Below are 25,765 nucleotides of genomic sequence, written 5' to 3' on the forward strand. Positions count from 1 at the left end.
CTTTTTTTAAGACAATTAACGTCCTTAATTTCTCAAGGGGATTTGTGGTACAGAAAAGGCTAACACGCTGAATCTTCAAAATGTGCTCTGCAATTGTCATTCTTTACTCCGCTTTTGTCTAATCTAGTAGTATGAACTGTGGTTCTCTTATCACCTATGTCTGCCATCTGAAAACATGCTAAAAATGGAAATTGCTGAGCATTGTCTTAATACCTGTTGAATCAGAATACTTTGTGAGTGAGATCAGAAATCTGCATTTTAAACAAATGCTCCAGTAAGTGCTTACTGTGAGCCAGGTCCTTCTTTGAGTTTATATGTTAATTTATTTATTCTTCACAATAAAAAAAAATAGTACCGTTTTTCTCTATTATACTGATGGAGGGAGTAAGGATAAGAGAAAAGTGAACTACTTTACGTGTCCATGGTAGTCAAAATTGGGCTTCCTCTTGAGAAGTCTGGCCCTACAACTCAGGCCTTTAAATAACTTAAAGTCCACTGCCTTTCAAGAGATCATTCTTAAGCATACAGATGCTTGAGAACCACTGGCTTAGTTTGTTAACTCTGAATTAAAATGCCTACTCTTCCTCAATCTCTTTCTTTGTACCCTCACATGTTAATTTAATAACTCACCCTCAGAAAGCCTTCCATCACTTAGACATGCCTCTGTTCATTTTCCTGCTGAGCATATTTATCTAACTTGTATAGTATTTGCTTATTAATATGGTCTTAAATTACTTGTTCAGTAGAATTCATTTTTCCACAGCTGAACAACAAATTTCTCAAAGACAAGGGTCTCACCCTCTCTTTTCTATCTCCTATTACAGTAAGTATTCAATTAGTAAATGTTAACGGAGTAGAGGGAACAATGGTAACAAGTCAACAATTTGAGTGCCCTTAAGGATATTAGGGCAGTAGATTTCACCACAGCCTTTTGCTGGAATGGTTGGATGAGATAATGCTGGAGTACTGACAGAGTTGTCCAGTGTGGAGAAAAGACCTCAAATACTAGGAGGAAGCTAAATTTCTAATTGAGAATTAAATTTTCTGGTAAGGATAGTAAAATGGAAGAGAGATTGAAGAAGATAAAGAGTAGCATGTTCACATGAAAATAAATGTAGGAATCTATATGGTTATATCTTTAAAACTTTTAGGAAAGAATCTGGAGTTCTTTTTATTATCACTAATAAATCTATTACCAATCTTCCGTAATTTGGATTTTTGTAAGTAGGAAACTGACTGGAGCAGTATAATATTATAGTACAAACATGGGCTTTAGACTCCAGGTTTGTTATACAAGTACCATACTTTAAAGGACATTCATTTCTAAATAATATTTTTCTCTTGCAGGGTGATCTTGGAAAAAGAAGGGCCTCGTTCCTTGTTTAGAGGATTAGGCCCCAATTTAGTGGGGGTGGCTCCTTCCAGGTAAAAAAAAAAAATTCAAGCAAAGTCGTGGCAGTATTTCTTGTTTCAAGGTTAATGAAGGGAGGTGCTGCAGAGAAGTCAAGGTGGTAAGAAAGGTTTGTTACACTCTCACTATGGTGTAACAAACAGGTTATTTCTAACCATCTAAAGGATGGGCTGATGACATTATGTGGGAGGTGCAAAGGCCCGCTTAGTTGGTTGTGAAGCAGCTTTTGCAGAAAGTTCAAAAGACTTAACTAGCAGTAAGAAGGGGGGAAGGCTTGATCATTAGAACTAACCTGTTTTTTGGCATGCAGGACAAGCTAAACTGATAGAATGGTTTCATTTCCTAATAAGGAAGCCAGAAAGGCCTTAGTACATTAATTTGTCATTTTTCTCTGATATCTTTTTTGTCTTAGATTGACTGCTTCCATGACAGAACATGGTGCAGAGTTCATATTCAGAGTGAAAATGCGTACCAGCTTTCTGTATCCAAACAGTATACCAGATCCATATCTCATTTACTGATTTTCAGCTTTTTATGGATTATTTTCTCTCTTTTTAAAGAATTATGCAAAATTGCACTCTTATTGTAAAAACTCAAAAAAAAAAATGTCTAGTGTAAAACTTGCCATTGTAACTTAAATACATCACCTCTCACCCAGTGCGCTTTCTCACACATACTTCAGCCTCTCCCCACAGATAACATCATTAATAAACAGCTTGGTATATAATCTTAATTTTTCTGGCCTATCATTTACATAAAATATATAATGTATATATTTATCATTTATATGAATTGACTCTTACTAAAAATATTTCACCAAATTTGTCTTCATGCATAGTTTTTTCTTAACAATTTGGCATTGATGAATCTTTTTTTCCCCCTTTCTCATAAAGTAGAATGTTTCATTTTAAATTAACTTGCCTTTTTTCTTAAGCACATTTAAAAAGGCACAATAGTGAGACTTTCTTCATTTGTACTTGTTTGTCTATTCTGTCCCTTATTGGACAGGTAGTCAGGATTGTTAGGAATTAACAGGATATTTGATCCAGCAAGCAAGTAATTTAATGTCTGGAAAGCCAAACGGTGAGAAGGTAGTTGGAAGGCATAAAGTTGTAATCAGTAACTTAATGGGGAATATTTACAGATTTAATGGAATGTTTACCAATGTTGGAAAACCTGATGGGGCTGATGTCTTTTGGAATTGTTATGTCTGTTTAAGATGCAGTAGAGATTAGAATATACTACAGTCTCTCAAAATTACTTGACATATTCTTTGATCAGTTAGGTCAGTTCTACCTCCCTCTCTCCACCAGGAAAATACATACATATATTTAAATGCTCATATCTACATTTGCTTACCTCAAGTATTATTCAATTTAGTCTTAGCATTATGTAAGCCTTTCTGGCCTTATTCATGTGTTTTTTAGTCATCAAGGCCTTATACAAATAGTTTTTGTTTCAGTTAGCTGCTATCAAAGTATTGGGCAGGGTTGGGAGGGTGGCAGGGATGTATCTGCTTGAGGAACTTTACATTTCAGTTTGGCTTTATGCCTTCTTCTATATAAAAAGTAGGGTCTTTAAGGAAAAAATGTAAATTAACCTGATGTTACATGAGAATGTGGGTAAGACTTTCTTCTTAGATTTTTCTTAAATTGTAAAGATCAATTTACATGTCATTTAAGTCTTATAAATTAAGCAGCATGCTTATTGATAAAATTTAAATCTTTATTTTAGAGCAATATACTTTGCTGCTTATTCAAACTGCAAGGAAAAGTTGAATGGTGTATGTGACCCTGATTCTACCCAGGTACACATGATTTCAGCAGCAATGGCAGGTATGAATATAAAATAATAAAAACAAGTTTTCTGAAACCTAGAGACTTACTATAGAATTAGATGAATTTACATTATAACTTAAGACAGCTATTGTGCTTCTCATTGATTAGCATCCAGCAACATGATTTTTATATTTATTTTAGTGTACAGTAAACCTGAACAGGAGGTATATATATATATATATAAAATATGTTATGAATTGGCATTTTTAAAATTAGGAGTTTGTGAGAGTATACAGGTAGTATAATATTTACATTGTCTTATATAGTCCACTGAATATTTAGTGATCACTTTTAACAGTTCTAAGACCCCAATCTTAATTACACTATAAGTTATGGAGCTATAATTTACTCTTCTCTCCTCAATTTCTGTTAGTGCCTTTCCCCTTTTTGCTGCATGTTTTGGCTTCTGTCTGAAATGTGCCGGCAGTTCTTGGTAAAGTATTCATTTCGTCCTGTGCTCAAATGCTGGAGTTTTATGAGAGATATATTACTAATAATGCAGTTATTGTGATTATGTATTTTGAAAAATATGTTTAGCATTCCACATAAATCGCATTAGGTAGCACTCAAAATTTTGGTATTGGCTATGTCTGCATGTTTACTATAGAATGTTTCCAGGAACTCTCTTCTGTCATCATTAATGAATATATATGATTCAGAATTAAAATAACTAGTCTTGGGCCTTTGCACTACCTTAAAGATTGGAGATTGGTTTGACCAGTCTCGTTCTGGAATCATTTGACGCCATGATTGTTAGACAAAGCCATGACCTTTGGTTCTCATTAGAAAATTCTCTACAGTTTTCTGAGATTTGTTGCATATTTAACTATATATATATATATATATATGTATGTATGTATGTATGTATATATCACATTTCCAAATTATGCTATCACTTTATAAAGCAAATTGTAACTGCTTTCATCTGTTGATAGATAAACTGTCAATTATGTGCTTAATAATGAGTGCCTTAAACTGTTGACCATTTTCTGTTTAGAAATAAATTGGATCAATTTGAACCACATACTTAACGAACTAAGTGTAAGTTTGAAATACTGATTTCTGAAAGGTCAATAGCTATATAGTAAATCCAGCATATACCTTATAAATTATTTTCAAGACTTTTTATGTTTAGTAACTGTTGACTGACTCATTGAAGTTTAAAGCTGGAAGGTAAAACCTGAAAGATCAAGGTGGTGAAATACTTTGATTTGCTAGTGAGGAGAGATCTTGGTCACATTATGTAGTTTATGTGAACCTCCATTAACTTATTGTTGGAATGGATAGGTTGCTTTACATAGACTGTATTTTGAGAATTAATTCTTTAGTACCATAGAGATCATCTAGTTGCAACCAGAATTATTTTTTAATGTACTTTTTGCAGATGCTGAATACTAATAGATAGGATTTTTCCTCTACAAATTTGAGTGGGTATAAGGTAAAAGTTAGTGGCTAATTTCAAACTATATAACCACTGTATTAGGATCTTTTAAAATATACTTCTGGATTCTCAGTGTTTTTATATATTAATCCCAGAAAATTGTAAAGAAATGTTAATCTGTTTTGAAAGAAATAAAGTCAAGAAAGTAGATGACCAGTCATTTAAATGTAGTTGAGAATAGTTAAATATTCGGTGCAAATTTGGAGTTTCAGAATATCTTAATTCCCAGTGGAAATCTTTTTTCATTAGGATATCTCATCAGAATTTATTACTATATTGATACCAAATTACAAAGAATTTTAGTGGAATTGCTGTTTTGCACTATTTTTCTCAAATATGTATAAATGTTAACTCAGTTTTTTATTTATAAACTATTTCCCAACTTGAATTCCTTGAATTTTGTGAATTGATCTACTTGTTCAGAGATTGCACTGTACACTTACTGTGTAATTTGAAAATACTTCTTCTATTTGTTTGCAATTACATTTTTCTGAGAATTGTGCTTTCAGAGCTTCCTTGCACTGTTTATGAGCATTAACATTTAGCTTCGCAGTTTTTATATGTAATTATATACATGGTTAGCAAAACTGAATAGTCTCATCCAGACTCATTTATGTAGCATTTTGTCCCTTTGTTCTTGAAATAATCTAGACCAGATTGTTCAGATTTTGCTTTAGGGTCATTTTTAGAGGTCTTCTAAATATGAATTGGGGGTGCAAAGTGGTTAGAGGCTGTCAGTATGACAAATCATTTTTTAACTGACTGTTAAAAGGAAAAAAATGCTAACCTTGTCACTTTACTATAAAAAATGTACTAAAACAGACCATTAATGATATTGCCTATAAGATTTTGCCACATCAGACAGCACACAATTACTGATTTGGTAATACCTGTACATAGTTATTCTTTGAAGTAATTTCTCAAGTCAGTTGCACTTTGCATTTTACCCATTTGAACTCAGGTGTTTAGAAACTAAACCTTTCTTATTAAAAGGATAGTCTAGTTAAGGTGGTTCTTAATTCCGTTTGTTGTGGTTTTCAAGGGAAAACTGTAAGAATGTATGCATTGAAAGTTTTTTTTCCATTTGTGAGTCTCTTTAATCAAAGGAAGTAATTTTGACATTGTTTTAATCTGCCTTCCCCCAATCCTCCCACTTATGACCTATGTCAGACTACGTATATCTTAGCTATTGAGAGTATTCGTTTTGTGGAGGGTAATACTGTGTTGTTGTTTAAATGAACTTGCATATCCCTCTATATACACCCAGACACAGGTGCATACAAAAAATAGTATTAAGTTTCTTCTTCCCTTACGGTAATTCCCAATTTTCAAGTTTTTATTTGACATGTATATATTTAAATGTACATTACAGATTTAAAGGAAATGAATTCTGATTTTTCTTGGATTAATATTCAGACAGTTACTGCTCAATTTTTAAAATACCAATAATGTAATTATTAACATTTACTACAAACTAGTGGGTTTTTATTTGCTTATAGCATTCACTGTTATTTTTCAAGATATATTTTTCTATTTGACTTAAAGTTTATATCAAAGGTTTAGTTTTTACTCATTAAATAGAAATCCTGTCTTGAATATATCAGATATTTTAAAAAATACTTTGTCCATGGCAGTTCATTCAGCCAGTGGACAGTTGGGCAGATATTTTGTGTGTTTGTGTGTAAATATTCTTCCTGTTTTTTGTTTTGTAGAACACAAGAAATTTAAAACAAAATAATCCAAAATATTCCATAAAAATGGATGTGCAATATTACTGGCCATAGTGCAAAAGGTGAAAGGTACTATTTTAGCAACATGTACTTTATTTTAAAAAATTATAAATAGTTATAAAATGAGGTTTCTTGATTTTTTTTTTTTTTTAAGATTCACTAAGTAGGCTGATTTTAAGGAATAGGAAAGTGTGATTTCATATCTGAGCGTCTAGATAATAATGGTAGGAAAATGGAATATGGTAATCCCCTCTAAATATTTTCTTAGATTTCCCTTTGACAAGGTTAGCATTTTTTCTTTAAGGCAAAATTGGTCTTTTAGGTAAGTATTTGAGCTCTGAAACTGCTGCAGATGGCAGAATTTTCAGTACTCGGTGCATTTTTAAAAAAAACTTTATGGCCCATTCTGATACTCCTTTCTTTTTCTTTTTTAACTTAAAATTTTCAAAAAAGTTAGATCTCACAGTAAATATTTCTCAAATCCTTCCAATGGGATTCATTTTGTACACATGTTTCTGATGAGGTCACTGCTTGTTGTTATGATACAGAAAAGCCTGTGTCTATTTTAGGCATTTACTGTACATTTCTCCCGAGAAAGAGTGAGATCGTGTCATCTCATGCTCCCCATCCGCAGGTCACTCCTGTAGAAATATGGACTAACTTAAACCTCGTGAGTACTGATCTGAGCATCTCTTGCAGCCTCTAGTTATAAGAAACACACCCTGGGAATTTATAGTAGCTATGGAATTAATAGAAGGCGGGAAATGAACTTTTATTTCCTGAATTTGTGTGTGCAATGAGTATTTTATAAAACTTTAATTCTGATCCCTTTATACTATTCCTTCTAGAAGGAAGAATGGGGTAACTTTTCAGTCATTGTGTAACAAGACTGGGGTCTTCAGCTTGGCTATAATAGCCTTGACCTCCAAACAATTTGTTGACAATATGTAAATATACGTAGTTGTAAATGTTATAACACCCTACAACTTTTAGAAAAAAATAGTTCTTTGCTTAGCATAACATTTTAAAAGTCTAATACAGTACTTTCCATTCTTTTGTCTGTTGATACTTGGCTTTCTATTCTCTTGCAAAAACGTTGATATCTTTATGCCTACTATTTATTACTTTCCCAATAAATGCAGACAAAAATATGTGGGATCATAGCTGTTTCAGTTTTAATTAGATTTTTAGTAGTTAAAAAATACATTTCTCTTAAGGTTAGTTGGGCTTTGTTCTTACAGAAGTTAATTGAAATAAAAAGTACTGAAAATGCAATACTACAGATATCACTCAATTAATGAAATAGACTTTGTCAGCAAGCTTACTATAGAATATAAAGCAAGATTTCTGTTAACCTGGTTTTTCATTGGTTGCATTATCAAAGGGAGTCTTAGATGAAACAAAACTTTAAAAACTGCCCTTTAAAAGTTTTTAAAAACTTTTTAATAAAATAGTAACCACACCAACAGGATGGTCAGTGTACTGCCACTTTGCTTTAACTGGCGTGTGGAGCAGTATTAATTCTTCTTAACCTAGAAGTAAATCTCTCATATACTTCTAAGTCAGTTTTAATGTTTAACAGGTGCTTAAAATATTAATATGAACTAGCATATATCATCAAACTGTCACAAGATGTAAATGCCAAAATAAAAATAGGAAATTCCTAAATTCCAGACTCACCATTCACAGTACAATTGCTTGTTTGTCTTAGGAGAACTGGGAAGATATCTTTAGCTTTGGCCGTTTGTCAACTTCAAATTGCCTTACTATGTGTAATTCTGAGTTAGCGATAAATTTTTTTTTCCCACGTTTCATTTCTTGAATTAGTAGATTATATTTCTGTCAATTTAATTAACCTACTAATGTCTATTTAGTTTGTTAGTGTCTTTGGTTAAGAGACTATATAATAGCATAGAACTCAGGGACCAAAGTCCTGATTCTAATCTAATGGTTTTACCTGGTGAAGAACCAATAGCTAAAAACCCACAGAATATACCTAGATTCATTATCTAATCTAATGGTTTCTGGCAGGCTGGAGCCTTTATTAAGAGCTGGCTTATTTGGGACGGTTGAGCCAAAATGACTGTAGTAAGCACAGGTAACTGACTATAGCAGTTAGGGATAAGATGACAACATTCTGTCACTTAACTTACCTAAATTTTAATGTCTTCTGTCCCCTAGGTTAATTTGTGTCTGGAAATGAATTTTAATTAAGTGAGAAATGCCTGCTGTTTGCTTCCTGTCATTGTTTATTATCATGTACAGAGAATAATAAAAATTATGATTTATGGGTATTTAAAATCTTTATTCCTAGTAATACTTAAAAATATTTGTAATATTAAAATTTTCCTATATGGGTTTTTTTTTCAGCCTCTAATTGAGGTATTTTGTGACTTAGAATCTGAGTATTAAACATGGGTACTAGGTTATATTTCTAGGAATAGAACTTTTATTTTTTAAAAAGAAAGCTTTGATGCTCATCTTTTCAAACAAAGTATAGTAAGTTGAGATTTTTACCTAGGCTGTTTTTTTTTTAAGTTTGATAGAAGGATTCCTGGTTCTGGGCTTTCAAAATTTAATAAAAAGGAAAATTTTTTAAAATTCCATACAATTTTTGATTAAAAAAAAACTGTGAGTAATATAAAATGTTTTCTTGGTTTGTGCTGCCTAGTGACTTTTCACTAATAAATCCCTAATATAGTTGTACAGATGTGTGGCTAATACAAATATTTAAGTTTAAAGCATCATTAAATTAGGGCTATGATCAGAATGCTGTCTGGTGCCTATTTGCTTTGAAATATAATTTGAATATCTTCTGTTTGAATTTTTTTGCTTAAAAAAATGAGGTTCAAGAGAAGAAAAGAAATAATACCCTTTAACTTTATTTTTAATAAAGCCAGGCCATGCAAGAAAAATCTTACCCCCAAAAAGTAACTTAAACTGATCTGAGTTTTGTATTGTTCTTCTCTTTCCTTTTACCAAGAATATATGCATGAGAAGAACCTTTTATTTTAAAAAGTTCCTGACAACCTGTCCAACACTTTATATTTTTATTTAATACTGGCCGATGCTTACAAAATTGTTGATCCCTTCTAGATTTATACCTCTGTATATAGTATTAAAAGCACTTAAGAGACATGGAGGCTATATAAACATTGCAAAATTATTAAAGGAATTATCAAATCAAACTTTTATTCCATTTATCTTGATAAATAGATTCATTTTAAGCATCACTTTGTGAAACATCTCACTATTTCAAACAGTGGATTAATGGAGCAAAATTTGAGTTAACTAATTATCTGACAGAGAGGGAAAAAGAAACCGTGAGACTAAATTGCACTTTGTAAACCTTAGTGAAATTATTTTGCATTTGTAGATAAATCCATACTGACTTTGAAAGCCAACAAAGATTTATGATTGGTCTACACTGTGTGCTAATTTAAAAAACAAATTATTGCTAAGTGCACCACAGCACTGTTGTTCCTGAAAGTACTTGACACATATTAAATGTGCTGGTTATATTCACCTTTCTAAAAAAAATGTGCTTGACCTTCTAGTATTTTTAATATAATTCATAGAAAGTATTAAAACAGTTCCTTAGACATTTCTGCATGTAAATTTTCATTGAATTTCAAGGCCAAATGAATAAGTGTAACTTGATATAAATAGTTCTATGAAGTTTATGTAGCTGATCTTAAATGTTCACAAGCAATATCTTAAAACCTCATTTTTGTATAGATGAAGGAATCTTCATAAAAATCCCCATCATCAAGATTGCATTTCATGTGTTGCTATTTTTCCATAACACTGGGGAGATAGCAAGTAAGATATTGACTAGCCTAGAAACATACTGTTCCAGAAATCACAATTTATTACCTAGAATGAGCCGTCTTAGGTGACCACCCTTCTGCATTCATAGTAAATACTACTGTAGTTTTAGATCTTTCTTCTACCCTGAGTTTCTCACTTCAGTGTATATAAAAAAGTGAGTGAGTTTTGGTTCCTGTTTGTAATCTAGTGAGCTTTTCAGTTTTTGTATTTGTTTAAATGGGTGAAAAATAGTTCTGTCCTGTTAGCCCTAACAGAAACCTGACCTCTGCGATATCATTATTTTAACAGTATTATTAAGTATATGTTTATAATAAGTCTTCATAAGGCGAACAAGAGTCATTCCTGTTATACAGTCATTTTACGATTAAATATTAGTAAATGCTGATGCTTACATTGAATCCATTTTGAATAGTGATTTGTGATGTTAATTGGACCCCAAATAGCTGTTACATATACCATTTGCATGCTAAAAACCCTAGAATACACAATTTTTGTATGTCTGTAAAAATGTGTTTCTGAATTTGCTTAGTCGAGGCTACCCCAGAGGATATTGATTATTTTGGGAGAGGGATTTATATATAATCAGATTTTGCTCTTAAAAGTACCTGTTAGTTATGGTCAGAATTTAAGAATGTAGGTTGAAAATAAAGAACATTCATGGTTGTATGGATTTGTAAAACAAAATTATAAAGATATATCAACTAATAGTTAAAATGTTTATATGCATTTTCTTTAAGATAGATTTATATAATTTTTAAAACCTGAAAGTTAATAACGTGTTCCCATTTTTACCAGAGTTCATTTTAAACATGTTTGTTTAGGTTTTACTGCAATCACAGCGACCAACCCCATTTGGCTTATAAAGACTCGGTTGCAGCTTGATGCAAGGTATGTTAATTCGTTAAAACAAAGTTGGTTAAAGTTTGTTTCAACTGTTTTTCTTTAAGTTTATATCAGTGACACTTCAGCGCCAGGTATCTAACTATGGTTTTCTCCTCTTGCTGCAGAATTTGCTTTTTTTTTGTTTTTGAAGCATGGGTCTACTGCCAGCAGCAAAGGGGATATAATAGTTGGCAGTATGAGACTTCCCAAGGAAGAGAGGGTATTCTGAATTGTGTTTGTATTTGTGAATGTATATGTATTGAAGTATAGTAGATATACACTCTTAACATTGGTTTCAAGTATATAACACAGTGCCTCAACAGTTACCCATATTTTTTAATCCTCACACCCCCTACTGCAGTTACTGTCAACATAGAAAGATGTTACAGAATCATTGGCTGTATTCTGCATGCCCTACTACCATCCCTGTGACCGATTTATATTCTGATTGAGAATTTTTGTGCCCTTTTATCCCCCTCACCCTCCACAACTACCTACCCCTATCCCTACCCCGTGGTAACCACCAGTCACTTCTCAGCGTCTAAGAGTCTACTACTGTTTTGTTAATTTTGTTCTGATATTCCACAAATAAGTGAAATCATATGGTATTTGTCATTCCCTGCCTGGTTTATTTCACTTAGCATAATACCATCTAGGTGCATCCGTTGTCGTAAATGGAAGGATTTCTTTCTTTTTTATGGCTGAATAATATTCCATTGTGTATATGTACCACATCTTTATTCATCTATTGATAGACACTTTGATTGCTTCCATATCTTGGCTGTTGTAAATAATGTGGCAGTAAGCATAGGGGTACATTTATCTCTTGGAATCAGAGATTTTGCTTTCTTCAGTAAAGTTTCCAGTTAAGTATCACTAGGTCATATGGTATTTCTATTTTTAGTTTTCTCAGCAACCTCTATACTGTTTTACACAGTGGCTGCACCAATTTACATTCCCACCAGCAGTGTAGGAGGGTTCCCTGCTCCCTTTCTCCACATCCTCACCAGCACTTGTTATTTCTTGTCTTTTGAATAATGGCCATTCTAACTGGTGTGAGGTAATACTTCATTATGTTTTTGATTTGCATTTCCCTGATGATTAGTGATGTGGAGCATTTTTTTCTTGTGCCTGTTGGCCACCTCTGTTTCTCTTCTGGAAATGTCTGTTCATGTTCTCTGCCCATTTTTTAATTGGGTTGTTTATATTTTGGTGTTGAGTCCTTACATATTTTGGGTGTTAACCCCTTACTAGATAAGTCATTTGCATATATATTCTCCCATACTGTAGGATGACCTTTGGTTCTGTTGATGGTGTCCTTTGCTGTACAGAAGCTTTTTAGTTTGATGTAGTCCCACTTGTTTATTTTTTATTTAGTTTCCCTTGTCTGAGATGTGTCCAAGAAAAAATTGCTCATACTTAATGCTCAAGAGATTTTTGCTTCTGTTTTCTTTCTAAGAGTTTTATGGTTTCAAGTCTTACATTTAGGTCTTTAATCTGTTTCAAGTTTACTTTTGTGTCTGGAGTTAGACAGTAATCCAGTTTCATTCTCTTGCATGTAGCTGCCAATTTCCCCAACACCAGTTATTGAAGAAATTCTCTTTTCCCCATTTTATACTCATGTCTCCTTTATCATATATTAATTAACCACAGATGCATGGGTTTATATCTGGGCTCTCTCTTCTGTCCCATTGATCTATGCATCTGTTCTTGTGCCAGGACCAAGCTATTTTGATTACTGTAGCTTTGTAGTAGAGCTTGAAGTCAGGGTGTGTAATCCCCCCAGCTTTGCTCTTCTTTCTCCGGATTGCTTTGGCTATTCAGGGTCTTTTGTGGTTCTGTACGAATTTTAGAACCATTTGTTCTAGTTCATTGAAGAATGCTGTTAGTATTTTGATAGGGATTGCCTTGAGTCTGTAAATTTCTTTGGGCAGGATGGCCATTTTGACAATATTAGTTCTTTCTATCCATGAGCATTGGATAGATGTCCATTTTTTGGTGTCTTCAGTTTCTCACATGACTGTCTTGTAGTTTTCAGAGTATAGGTCTTTGACCCCCTTGGTTAGGTTTATTCCTAAGTATTTTATTCTTTTTGATGCAGTTGTAAATGGAGTTGTCTTCCTAATTTCTCTTTTTGCTAGTTTATTGTTAATATATACGAATGCAACATATTTCTGTGTATTAATTTTGTATCCCACAATTTTGCTGAATCCAGTTATTCTGATAGTTTTTGGGTGGAGTCTTTAGGGTTTTCTTTGTATAATATCATGTCATTTGCAAATAGTGACAGTTTAACTTCTTCCTTACCCATTTGAATGCCCTTTATCTCTTTGTCTTGTCTGATTGCCATGGCTAGGACCTACAGTATTATGTTGAATAAAAGTGATTAGAGTGGGCATCCTTGTCTTGTTCCTGATCTTAGAAGAAAAGCTTTCAGCTTTTTTGCTCTTGAGTATGATGTTAGCTGTGGGTTTGTCATATATATATATAGCCTTTGTTATGTTGAGACATGTGCCCTCTGTACCCATTTTGTTGAGGATTTTTATGAATAGTTGTTGAATTTTGTCAAATGCTTTTTCATCTATAGAGGTGATCATGTGATTTTTATCCTTTCTGTTAATATGGTGTATGACGTTTATTTATAAGTATTATACCATCCTTGCATCTCTGGAATAAATCCCACTTGGTATGATCCTTTTGATGTATTTTGAATTTGGTTTGCTAATACTTTGTTGAAGATTTTTACGTCGATGTTTATCAGGAATATTGATCTGTAGTTTTCTTTTTTTGTGATGTCTTTGTCTGGTTTTGGTATTAGAGTGATGCTGGCCTCATAGTATAAGTTCAGAAGTATTCCCTCCTTTTCTACCTGTTGTAATACTTTTAGGAGATATTAGCTCTTCTTTAAATGTTTGGTAGAATTCAGCTGTGAAGCCATCTGGTCCTGTGCTTTTGTTTGTTGGGAATTTTTTGATTACCAGTTCAATTTCATGTTATTGATCTGTTCAGATTTTCTGTATCTTCCTGGGTCAGCCTTGGAACATTGTATTTTTCCAGGAAGTTGTCCATTTCTTGGCATATAATTTTTCGTAGTATTCTCTAGTAGTTCTTTGTATTTCTGCAGTATCCATTGTGATTATTCCTTTTTCATTTCTGATTCTGTTTATGTGTGTACACTCTTTTTTCTTGATAAGTCTAGCCTAGGGGTTTATCTATTTTGTTTATTTTCTCAAAGAACCAGCTCCTGGTGTCATTGATTTTTTTTCCTGCTTTATTCTTCTCTATTTTATTTCTGCTCTGGTTTATATTATGTCCCTCCTTCTACTGACTTTGAGCCTCATTTGTTCTTTGTTTTTCTAGTTTCTTTAATAGTGAATTTAGACTGTTTATTTGGGATTGTTCTTGTTTCTTGAGGTATGCCTATATTGCTGTGTACTTCCCTTAGAACTGCTTTTGCAGAGTCCCACAAATTTTGGACTGTAGTGTTTTTGTTTTCATGTGTCTCCATGTGTAGCTTGATTTGTGTTCTGATTTGTTCATTGACCCACTGATTATTTAGAAACATTTTGTTTAGCCTCCATGTGTTTGTAGGCTTTTTTTGTTTTCTTTGTGTAATTTGTAGTTTCATACCATTGTGGTCTGAGAAGCTGCTTGATACAATTTCAGTCTTTTTAAATTTATTGAGGCTCTTCTTGTGGCCTAGTACGTGATCTATTCTGAAGAACATTCCATGTGCATTTGAGAAAAATGTGTATACTGCTTTTGGGTTAAGTGTTCTGTAGATATCGCTTAAGTCTATCTGATCTAATGTGTTGTTCAGTGCCTCTGTTTCCTTATTTATTTTCTGTCTTCTTGATCTGTTGATTAAGTGGCTTGTTAAAGTCCCCTAATATAAATGAGTTGCTATGTCCCATTTTAATTCTGTTAGTATTTGTTGCACATATTTAGGTGCTCCTATGTTGGAAGCATAGATATTTATAATGGTTATAACCTCTTGTTGGACTGACCCCTTTATCATTATGCAATGTCCACCTTTGTCTCTTGTTACATTCTTTGTTTTGTAGTCTTATTTTGTCTGATATAACTACTGCTACTCCTGCTTTTTCCCTCCAATTGTTTGCATGAAATACTTTTTTCCATCCCTTCACTTTCAGTCTGTATATATCTTTAAGTCTGAAACAAGTCTGTTGTAGGCAGCAAATAGATGGGTCTTGTTTCATCCTGTCACCATGTCTTTTGATTGGTATATTTGGTCCATTTACATTTAAGGTAATTATTGCTAGGTATGTACTTACTGCCATTTTATCATTGTTTTCTGGTTTTATTTGTAGTTCTTCTATGTTCCTTTCTTCCCCTTTTATACTCTATTATTTGATTTAGTGTTTTCTTTAGTGTTGTGATCGGATCTCTCTTTTTTAATTGTTTATCCGTTACAGGCTTTGGTTTGTGGTTACTGGTAAGGTTCATAGATAGTTTCCTAACTGTGTAACAGTCTATATTTAGTTGATGCTCAGTCTATTTCAAACACAGTCTAGAAGTGCTTTTTATTCCTCTTCCACACATTATGTATTAGATGTCATAATCTTTATTTTTTGTGTATCCCTTGACTGATTTTGTGTATAGGTGGTTTTAGTACTTTTAGTTTTACACTTCTTGGTAACTAACTGGTTTACCACCTTTACTGTGGGTTCATTTTCACTGGTGAAAACTGTTTAAGCTTAAGAAACATTTCCATCTACAGAAGGTCCTTTAACATAACCTGTAATACCAGTTTTGTGGTTGTAAATTCCTTTACCTTCATTTATTGTGAAGTTGAGAAATCTTTAATCTCTCCTTCAAATTTGAATAGTTACCTTGCTGGGTAGAGGATTCTTGGTTGAAGGCCCTTCTGTTTCATTGCATTAACTATTTAATGCTACTCCCTTCTGGTGATTAAGCTTCTGTTAGGTCTGCTGATAGCCTGATGGGGTTTCCCTTATAAGTAATTCTTTCTCTCTCTCTCTGCCTACTTTCAGTACTCACTCCTTATCCTTAATCTTTGCCATTTTAATCATAGTCTTAGTGTTGTCTTCTTGGGATTCCTTTTGTTGGGGGCTCTCTGTGCTTCCATGACCTGAGTGTCTGTTTCCTTCCCCAGATTGGGGAGGTTTTCAACAATTATCTCTTCAGAAAGACTTTCTATCCCTGTGTCTCTCTCTTCTGGTATCATTATTAAGCAAATATTGTTTCATTTGGATTTACCACACAGCTCTCTTACAGCACTCTTTAATTTCTAGAGATTCTTTTTTCTCTCTGTTCCTCGCTTCATTTTTTTTCTGTTCTTTAATTTCCATCTCATTGGCTTCTCTACTTGTAGCTATTATTCATTTTCCTTCATTGTATATTTCATTTCAGTTCTTCAGCTCTGAATGGCTCTTTATCAACTTTTCTATCTCTGTTGAAGTCCTCCCTGAGATTGTCAATACTTTTCCACAGGTCACTGAGCAAGTATATTTATGACTTACTTTGAAATCTTGTATCAAGAAGATGGATGATCTCTGTTGCATTTAGCCCTCTTTCTGGTGTTTTATCCTGTAGTTTTGTTTGGAACATATCCCTCTGTCTCATTTTGTCTGGGTTTCTGTGTTTCTTCCTTTGTATTAGGTGGATCTGCTATGCTTCCTTGTCTAGAGAGTAATGGCTTTATGAAGAAGGTATCCTGTGGTGCCCAGAAGCTCAGACTCCTTACTTTCCAGTTGATGGTTTTCCTTTGTGGTGGAGCCCCAGTTGCTGTCAGTGGGCTATGGATGGGACTGCCTTTCTGTCTGTCTGCCAGCAGTGGTCTATCTCAGTTCACGACGGGTGGCAGGTCACTTCAGCTGGCCCTTAAGCTGCACTTCTGCTGGAATGTTGTGGGCAGGGCCACCCTCTGCCTGCCCTGCATTGTTAGTGAGGCTGCTGGGTTAATGGGGTGGGTGGCTGTGGGGTGGAATGACGAGTGGCACACTGCTGCCCACAAGGAGGAGGGTGCTCTCTGAGCAGGCTCCCGCAGGTGCATCCCTAACTGAGCTGAGACAGGGCAAAGAAAGCTGAGGCAGCCTCCCTCTGCCTGCCAGGCAGCAGGGTCTGGTGCTGCTGGACTGAGCTAGTGGGCAGGTTGGCAGGTGCACAGGGAAGCACCTCAGGACCAAGCTGCCAGTGAGGAGGGTGGGGCATGTGGGGCTCCTGCTAGTACCTAACCTCTTGTACCGAGGGAGGGCTGGGAAGTGTCATCTACCTGCCCTTTCTTCTGTGGAGAGAACTCCATCCATTCCTCACCCCTCTGATAGCCCTCCCACTCCTGGCAAGTCTTTCAAACTGCCACCTCTGTGTTGGGTCTCAGCAGGACCAAGGAACGGTACCTGTCCTCCACAAGCAGTCTCAGCCTCCCAGAGTGCTCCAACTCGCCCTGGTGCCCAGCCCTACTAATCACCAGAACCAATGCACTGTGGACTCAGGGCTCCCAGAGCAGACCTCCAGGGCCAGGTGTGCAGGTTCCTGAGTGTCTTGCCTTCTCCCCGCTCCCTTCCTCTTCCTCCCACCTGTGGGCTGGGATGGGGGAAGGCTTGGATCCTGCTGGATTGTCGCTCTGCCACTTTACCCTTCTCTCTGTGGTCTCTTCTTCACCAGGTCTGTTCTGCAGTCCTCAGGTCATTTTCAGGGTTCATTGTATTTGCTGTAGTTGCTTCCTTTGGTGTGTGTGTATAGAAGGAGGTTTCCATCTTCCCTTCCTGCTCAGCCATCTTTTTTTTGGTACATGTTGTGTTTTTAAATGAAAGGAGAAAGAAAACCTAGCTCAGGCAATGATACTGTCACTACACAGTTGATCATAATCAGCCTCCCAACAGCTAAATAACCCATTTGACCAACTAGTCCAGACTAAATCTTTGAGATTCATTGTTCAAATTCAGCACTTTATATATAGAGAGCTCTGGCATGGACTTAAGCTCATACATTCATAGACTTTTCATCTGCTATCACTGATCACTTTATGTTAGCAAGATTCATTCATTTGATAAATTTGAGCAGGTAGGTGGTGCTCAGTTTAGTGCTAGGTTCTAGAGATATACCAGGAAACAGTGGGGACTAACTTTAAATGGGATGGTCAAGGAATGGTTTTTTGAGCCCATTTTAAGCAGAGGCAATAGTCAGTGCAAACCTCACAGGCCCTAAGTTTAGGACATTTGACATCTGAGAACTGACAGAAGTCCAGAAGCAGTGCAAGCTTAAGAGTCTTGGCATATCAGCCACTCTTGGTGTTTAGGTAGTATTTCAAAGAGATGATCCTATTGATGTAAGGAATAATATAATAGTTTTGAAACTGTTTTAGCATTTCAGTTTGGAACAAACTTTATTTCCACTGCTTTTATATTAGGATTTGTAAAGTAGTGTTACAGCTGGTAGACTATAAATAAAACAGGTTAAGAAATCCCTTACAATTACACCTGCTTAAATATCTGTTTTCTACATTCTGTCATGTTGAACTATGCTTTTTGGAGACTTGAAAAGTAATGTCTAATCCTTGTTTCATTTGGAGTAATTTCTAATGAAACCTTAAGTGTTATAGCTAAACTGCTTTTATTTAAGTTGGAAGTATATTTGACATATAGTTTCAGGTGTACAGCATAATGATTTGACAGTTATATACATTGTTAAATGCTCACACAGTAAGTACAGTTTTATCTGTCACATAGTTTATTTCTTACTGCCAGTGGTTGATAAGACAATGCAAAAGTTAAAAAAGTTTGCAATGCCAGTCCATGGTATACTATGGTAAACTACCAGGGGTGTGCTTCAATAGGTTATAGGGTTGATATTTGGGGAACCAGGAAAATATGGCTTAAATTTCTTTGTTATTATTTTCACTTAAAATTGTAACATACCTGCACAGTTTCATGGAGTTGGGGATAGTAGTGGAAGGTTGGTTTGAAACTGCTGAGATCAAGAACAGGGCTGATGTGTTTGTGTATTACCCTTTGGGACTTGTAGCTCTTTTAACTTTGTTGTAAGGAAGGATCTGATAGAAATTAATTGTCGTTGGTTGCATGCATCATTCAACTAATATTTAGTCAGCATCATTAGTTGAGGACAGTCTGAGTTCAAGATAATCATAAGTTCACAAAACTGGAGGAACTTGTAGGTTATCAAAAAGCTGTCTTAGTTATGGTTTTAGTCTGTTAGGTGAAAAACAGGTTGTACATAACTTACAGTAGGAAAATTTTTTATTTCTTTCCCTCTTGGGTTATCATTTAAAACCATTTCTTACCAGGTTCTATTGAAGGACTCATGTAAGTATAAGATAACACATATTTTTATAAACTCAAAATTATAAACTTGTGTAAAAGTGGATGCTATGTCCTTAGGTAATACTGAGGAAATTTTCTTGGGCACAGTACTCAATAAATACTTGCTAACTGTAGAGGTCCTCTGCAGAGGTAAAGGATACAGCTGTTACCTTTAAAGGATCAGAGGAAATTTGACAATTCACACAGTCACTTTTTGGTAAGGACTGGCTTGATGGGATTGGAAGAGTCCTTCAGGTGCACAGAAATGAAATTAATTACTCCTTGCTTTGTGATATACTATTATCACTGGTGTCTCGTTTATCCTTTTTATGTTATTAAATGCAGAAGAAAGCTTAGAAGTGGATTTAATAATGTGTTTTTGAGCTGTGGTCACAATGTATTTGATTTGGACTAAAATATTTTTGTTGCTTATCCCAACAATACAAACTTCAGTGAGGACATGAAACTAAAGATTCAGTGTATTGTGCTTTGTGTTCAGTAAAATAAACTATTTACATGTTACCCATCTAATAAAATAAATTTGGGACCAAAGAACAGGACATCTAAAATGAATGTTTTTAAATTCTAACTTCATGAGAGCTTAAAGAGTATCATTCTTTATTAGAGGGGCATATTTCTAAATTTTATTTATTAAAAAACCTATATTAATTTACATTAATAAGGTTTTTTCCTTTTTGCTTTTCAGGAACCGTGGGGAAAAGCAAATGGGCGCTTTTGAATGTGTTCGTAAAGTGTATCACACAGATGGACTCAGAGGATTTTATAGGGGCATGTCTGCTTCATATGCTGGCATATCAGAGACCGTTATCCATTTTGTTATTTATGAAAGTATTAAGCAAAAACTACTGGAATACAAGATTGCTTCTATGATGGAAAGTGATGAAGAGTCTGTAAAAGAAGCATCAGACTTTGTGGGCATGATGCTAGCTGCTGCCACCTCAAAAACTTGTGCCACAACAATAGCATATCCACACGGTAAGAGGAGTCTAGTTGATAGGACTAATGTTCTGTTAACTTAGAAATATTTTCCCATCCCAGCCAACAGTCTGCTTACTAGAGCATTTTCCTGAATTCAGTATAACAAAATAGGATTTTTAGGAGTTCGTTATGATGGGATTAAATCTGTATAAGTAACATACGGCTGTTTCAATAGGTCAGTATATTCCACAGGAGGTTGTTTAGCATGGGCTCTGGACAAGTTTCAGTCCAGAGTCCCATTCCAGCCAGGTGGCTTTTGGACAAATTTCTGTTTTTTTAAAAAACTGTGGTTGTAGGTAGTATATTAGATATTCTGTGTACATTGTTGTTAATCTACATAAAAGTCCTGCAGAGTGCTTAACCTTCTGTATTTAAGTCTCAGTGTCCTGGGTCATAACCAGGATTGTCTTCATTTTCAAATGGAAAATAAGAAATATTAAGGTTAAGTAACTTAAGCTTAAGGTTACTCAGTGGTGGAGTCCACGTTTGAACTGAAGTTTATAATCCCAAAGACCAAACTTTTTTATATTACTTCATGTTGTCAGAGAAGTATATATGATACATACTGAATTCCTCAGTATTAGGAGGGTACAAAGATATCACTAACATTTAAATAAAAATGACCTTTTTTTTTCCCTCAACAGAAGTTGTAAGAACAAGACTACGTGAAGAGGGAACAAAATATAGATCTTTTTTTCAGACACTGTCTCTGGTTGTTCAAGAAGAAGGTTATGGGTCTCTTTACCGTGGTCTAACAACTCATCTGGTGAGACAGATTCCAAACACAGCCATTATGATGGCCACCTATGAATTGGTGGTCTACCTACTCAATGGATAGCAACATCAGGCTGCCTGCTCTTAAGAAGGAAGACCAAAAGCTTACAGTGGACCATGGAGTATCAAAGCCAACATAGTGGACAGAGGAGAAATAGTTTGGGAACATGTAACTATGCCTATGGAAGTTTGGTTGTAGGAATTAATCACAACCACATTACTCGGTCTTTTCAGTAATGTGAAAAATAAACCTTGTCTGCCTCCAAGAAAAAGCCTTTAGAAATATTTCTTCCTCAAAATTGCCATTTTCTCTGTCATGTCCATGGACACAGTTGCATTTTATTGATTTATGGCAGTCAGAGTACAGTGTTTATTCTGTGAGCACTTTTCCAGTCTTCTAAACAAAGCCATCCCTAATTATATACTATACTGTAACTATCCAAAGATAGTACTGACAGTCATAATTTCTCACTTCTGGCTTCTGTGTAATTCCTGTAAAATTGTAAAATAGCAACAATAATAGTGAGATCCTTGATACTGTTCTCCATTTCCTTGAGAGGATTTAGCACAGTATTTTAAAGTTAATTATTTGGCATTACTTGTCACTGTTTTTGACAACTAATGAGGTCATGTCTAAATAATCTTGTATATTTGTAACTTGAAAGTGTTTTGGTTTCCACTGCTAATATGTACTTGATGTTTAGCATAACATGGACACTTAAATTATTTGTTAACAGTTTTATCAACACAAATGATAATGATTTTGGACAAAGTAGCCCAATGTTCATTCTCAGCCATTTCAGTAACTTGAGCATGTCCTCATCTCTAACTTTATGATACATGAACAAATGCAGTTGTCTGTTCAGTGATTTATGAGTTATGAATGAATTAATCACCTATCATATCTAGGTATCATTTTCTTAAAGTGGAAAAAATTTACCACTTCTGAATCTTTCTCTGTTTGCTTTCACATTAAGAATTTGGACATTTGAATTATTTTCAGATGATCTGAATAGATTGCATTTATTTTATAGAGAAAATGGTAATTATCAGCTTTTCCCTAACAAGATCTTTTTTTTTTAAGCTATTTAAAATATTTGGGGCAGTCTAAACATTATAGAAGAGGGGCCCTCTGCTATCTGACTGAGCAGGTAGTTATCCTAATGACTTACAGTTTTGTAATAAACTGCTTTTGACAAGAAATGTATTCTATCCTAATTTCTTGAATGATGCATCATAAAAAGATTAAAGTTAGTTCAGATTAAGTGTGCTAACCGGACATAGCTTTTACATTTTGCTATTGAGTTCAACTGTACCTTTTAATACTTTTAAATGTATGTATGACCCCTATGAAAATATTTGCTGTAATTCGGAGAGACTTTTGCTTATGGATGTTGCTATAATGGTGTATAAAGCTTCTACAGTGTGGTAGTCATTTCAGTAAAAATGAACTGTACCTTATGTGCAATGGCTTATCTTAATGACTGTGAATGCACTTTGTGGCCATTTTGGGTGTCGGTGAGAGTAGAAGAAAATTCCATGTTAAGATATTTTTAAACATTGGTCGTGTATTAGGTAGAAACTGTGTTTGTAACATTTTTCTGGATTTTAGGTATTTTGTTTTTGAGATCTACAGTATAAGTGTTCTAAGTATTTTGTGTATACTGTGGTGCCCCTAACAGAAAACTGTAGCATGTCATTGCAAGCCTTCTCTGCTGTCACCAATGAAAAAGTGCCCTCTTAAATTCCTCCACTTTAACTCTCTTGTAATCAACAGTAACTGGATGTTTTTGAGGTGCTTCCATTGGAATTGAAAATATTCCAATCTCTTTGGAGACCAAAGGCATATTCAACTTGCTTACCTTTGGGATTATTCATATTTTTATGGTGAATTTCAGCTTTGACATTTATTGTGAGGAACATGCCAAAAAAACTATAACGAGTCTGTGACTTAAATCTATAGAGAAAGTCTCATAGTGTTTGCCTTTCAGGTGCCACTTACACTGCCCCAACCACAGTGCCGTTTGCCTTGGGCAGATCCTTGTGTTGAATGTAGGACAGAGACTCTGCCTCACCTTAATGATCTCAGTACCCCACAAATGATTAGGAATGATACTAAAACCCGCAGCTAAGGAACATCTTACTATTTAGTTGTAGCAGGTTCGTAACAAGTGTCCTTCAAGGGTGAATAAGTATTCTACTCCTGTTTATATTTAGCAAGTAAAATGTATTTAGCAAGTAATGAACTTTAGTACATTATATTCAGCTTCTAAAAGTGAATATTATGTATGTATTGGAAGGAAGATCTTAGTCTTAGACTTTGTTTCTTGTGCAACAACTGGAAGGGAGCAATGAAACTTATTGTTGTTTTTTTCCCCAAAGCACAATCAGCCGTAGTTTACTTTTATGTATGACAGAGATAATTTAAAAAAGAAAACTATATATAAAAGTTGTATATAAAGTTTGCCTCTGAAACATTTTTTGGGGAAATTTTTTAAAATTGATCTATAATGTTTAGAAAGAAAAACACCTAACCATTGGATCCTTTTTTTTTAATGCTGTGTTTTGTTTTCATCTATTTCTGTCATAACTTTATTTCTAGAATAGAGTGAGTCAGCAGTTTTCAGACTGGTGTGTACTTATGTTATAGACTCTTCTCAGAAAATGGAACTGAGCTTATTCATGGTGAAGCACTAGGTACTGACAGAGCATACTCTCAAGAGCAGCAGATAACTGTGGCACATAGAAGCAGTTTCCCAAATTTTGAAGTCCAAATCAGAGAATTCCCAACCCAGTGACGTGGGGCACCATATCGTGCTTTTAAATCCAGGAAAAAACTGTTACCAAAGCTTTGTCTTAATTTTCATAATGTATGTATCTTTGTGGAACAAACTGTCCTAGATGAGGCCCACAAATAATTGATTTGTAACTTCGGTACCAAGATAGAATATCATTAGGTTATTTAGTCCAGCCTTTTGTTTCCCAAAGCCTAATACCCATAGTGAAATAGCATCATTATATTAGGACCAGCAGAGTTTGGGTTGTTCGAAATAAAGAGTGATCACTCTTTTAGTGGAGCATAAATATGTCAGCATTTTAAAATTTGTTTTAAATCACTAAAATATTGGCTTGAATGTGAAGGATTTAAGTGCTAGAAATCAATCTGCTCTTTACTCTTCCAGCTTTGTTCATGCCTGTCTGTCGTTTACATGCTCTTCTGCAGACTGTTAGTACTATAGAGACCCCTTTTTGGCTGATAGAGTCATTCAGCCTTTTTCTCTTATAATGTCAGTCATGACTTTAACATTCCTAAGAAATATAGGTGTTTCTGAATGGTTTAAATTGGAAGGAATTTTTAACTATATGGAAGTATGTGATACCATGTACTAACCTGCCCACTCAGATCTCTTCTCCATCATGCCCTTTGTTTCTTGTTAATCTGTACATTGCTTTTTATGCTACTCCTTTTGGAAAGTGAAAATTGTAGTTTCACTCAGTTTTTGTGTTAATAAACATTTTGAATGTGTACCCCTGAATATGTGAACCAATTAAATTATGACTTACAGTCATCACTAAATCATCAACCTCAAAAGAGTTGGTGTCTTATCACCATTTATGTGAGGTTTGCTATTCTCGCATTTGTGTACATGGCTGTAAATTATGTGCATTTACTTTGTATTTATGTTAGCAAGCTGAATTTTATTTGAATTGTTAAATTCAAAAAAATTAAAATTGCTTACGAGGGTTTTTTTTTTTAAATAATGCGTTGCAATATTTTGGTATGGTGAGAATATGATCACACTTTCTTAGGTCATGTTTACCAAAAGCACTTTGCCATTTTCAAGTTAAATGTTATTCGACTTCTGTCTGTCAGAACTAGAGATATCTAAGAATCAAAAGTAATCTAACTCCCTCATAGTTCACTAAGAATTTCTGGTTTTCCTTATTTTCCACAAGCTTATCAATCTTTAAATCTAGTATTTTTCATGTATCAAAACATACAAATTATAAAATACACCTGATACCTCCCTAGGTTATAATTTTTTTTAACACTATGGCCTTTTTTTTTTTTAAGTTTGGCCTTTAGGAAAGCTAAGAATATTAAAATTAGAAGTAAAGAGCTGGAAACATGTCAGAATAACCAAATGAATCCACATATAACAGGTTGAAGTATAAGGGACACAGAAGTGTTGTGTAGTGCCTACCCAGTTTACATTTTGTTTCATTTTCTGTTTTTCCAAATGTAGCCACCATCAAACATCACCCAGTTTTGTAAGTTAGGTAACCAGGACAAATATACCATGTTCCTTTTCTCAAAGTTAACACTGCTGAAATTGTCAGGCCTATTAACAGTACTTTTTTCACTGAAAATTGTGGGTAGAGTGAAGACATTGGCAAAATAATGGCTAAGGTTCATATTCCTTAGCTCATGTCCTAAGTTTAAATTAGGTGTGTTTGTGTTCATAACTGAATGTCAGGAGCTATGATAAAGGAAGGAATTGTGAGTTTATGACTTAAGGCTCATCTAAATTTCTTAAAAGTGTAGCATCTATACT

The 25,765-nt window shown here is 34.5% G+C and overlaps 1 protein-coding gene across 2 annotated transcripts in view; it reads left to right on the forward strand.

Moving 5' to 3' along the window:
* Window positions 1–24,951, forward strand: part of SLC25A36 (solute carrier family 25 member 36) — a 59,370-nt gene extending 34,419 nt beyond the window's left edge. The window contains exons 3-7 of one of the 2 annotated variants that reach the window (XM_036920760.2): window positions 1,348–1,425; window positions 3,146–3,246; window positions 11,073–11,139; window positions 20,143–20,432; window positions 21,080–24,951. In XM_036920760.2, coding sequence (XP_036776655.2) covers window positions 1,348–1,425; window positions 3,146–3,246; window positions 11,073–11,139; window positions 20,143–20,432; window positions 21,080–21,273 — 730 coding nt within the window. In that variant the 3' untranslated portion in view covers window positions 21,274–24,951. The remainder of the gene's footprint in view (window positions 1–1,347; window positions 1,426–3,145; window positions 3,247–11,072; window positions 11,140–20,142; window positions 20,433–21,079) is intronic. The other variant, XM_036920761.2, reaches the window with a different exon arrangement.
* The last annotated feature ends 814 nt before the right edge of the window (window positions 24,952–25,765 follow it).

This window comes from Manis pentadactyla, chromosome 1, assembly GCF_030020395.1.
Source record: "Manis pentadactyla isolate mManPen7 chromosome 1, mManPen7.hap1, whole genome shotgun sequence".
Classification (NCBI taxonomy): Eukaryota; Metazoa; Chordata; class Mammalia; order Pholidota; family Manidae; genus Manis; species Manis pentadactyla.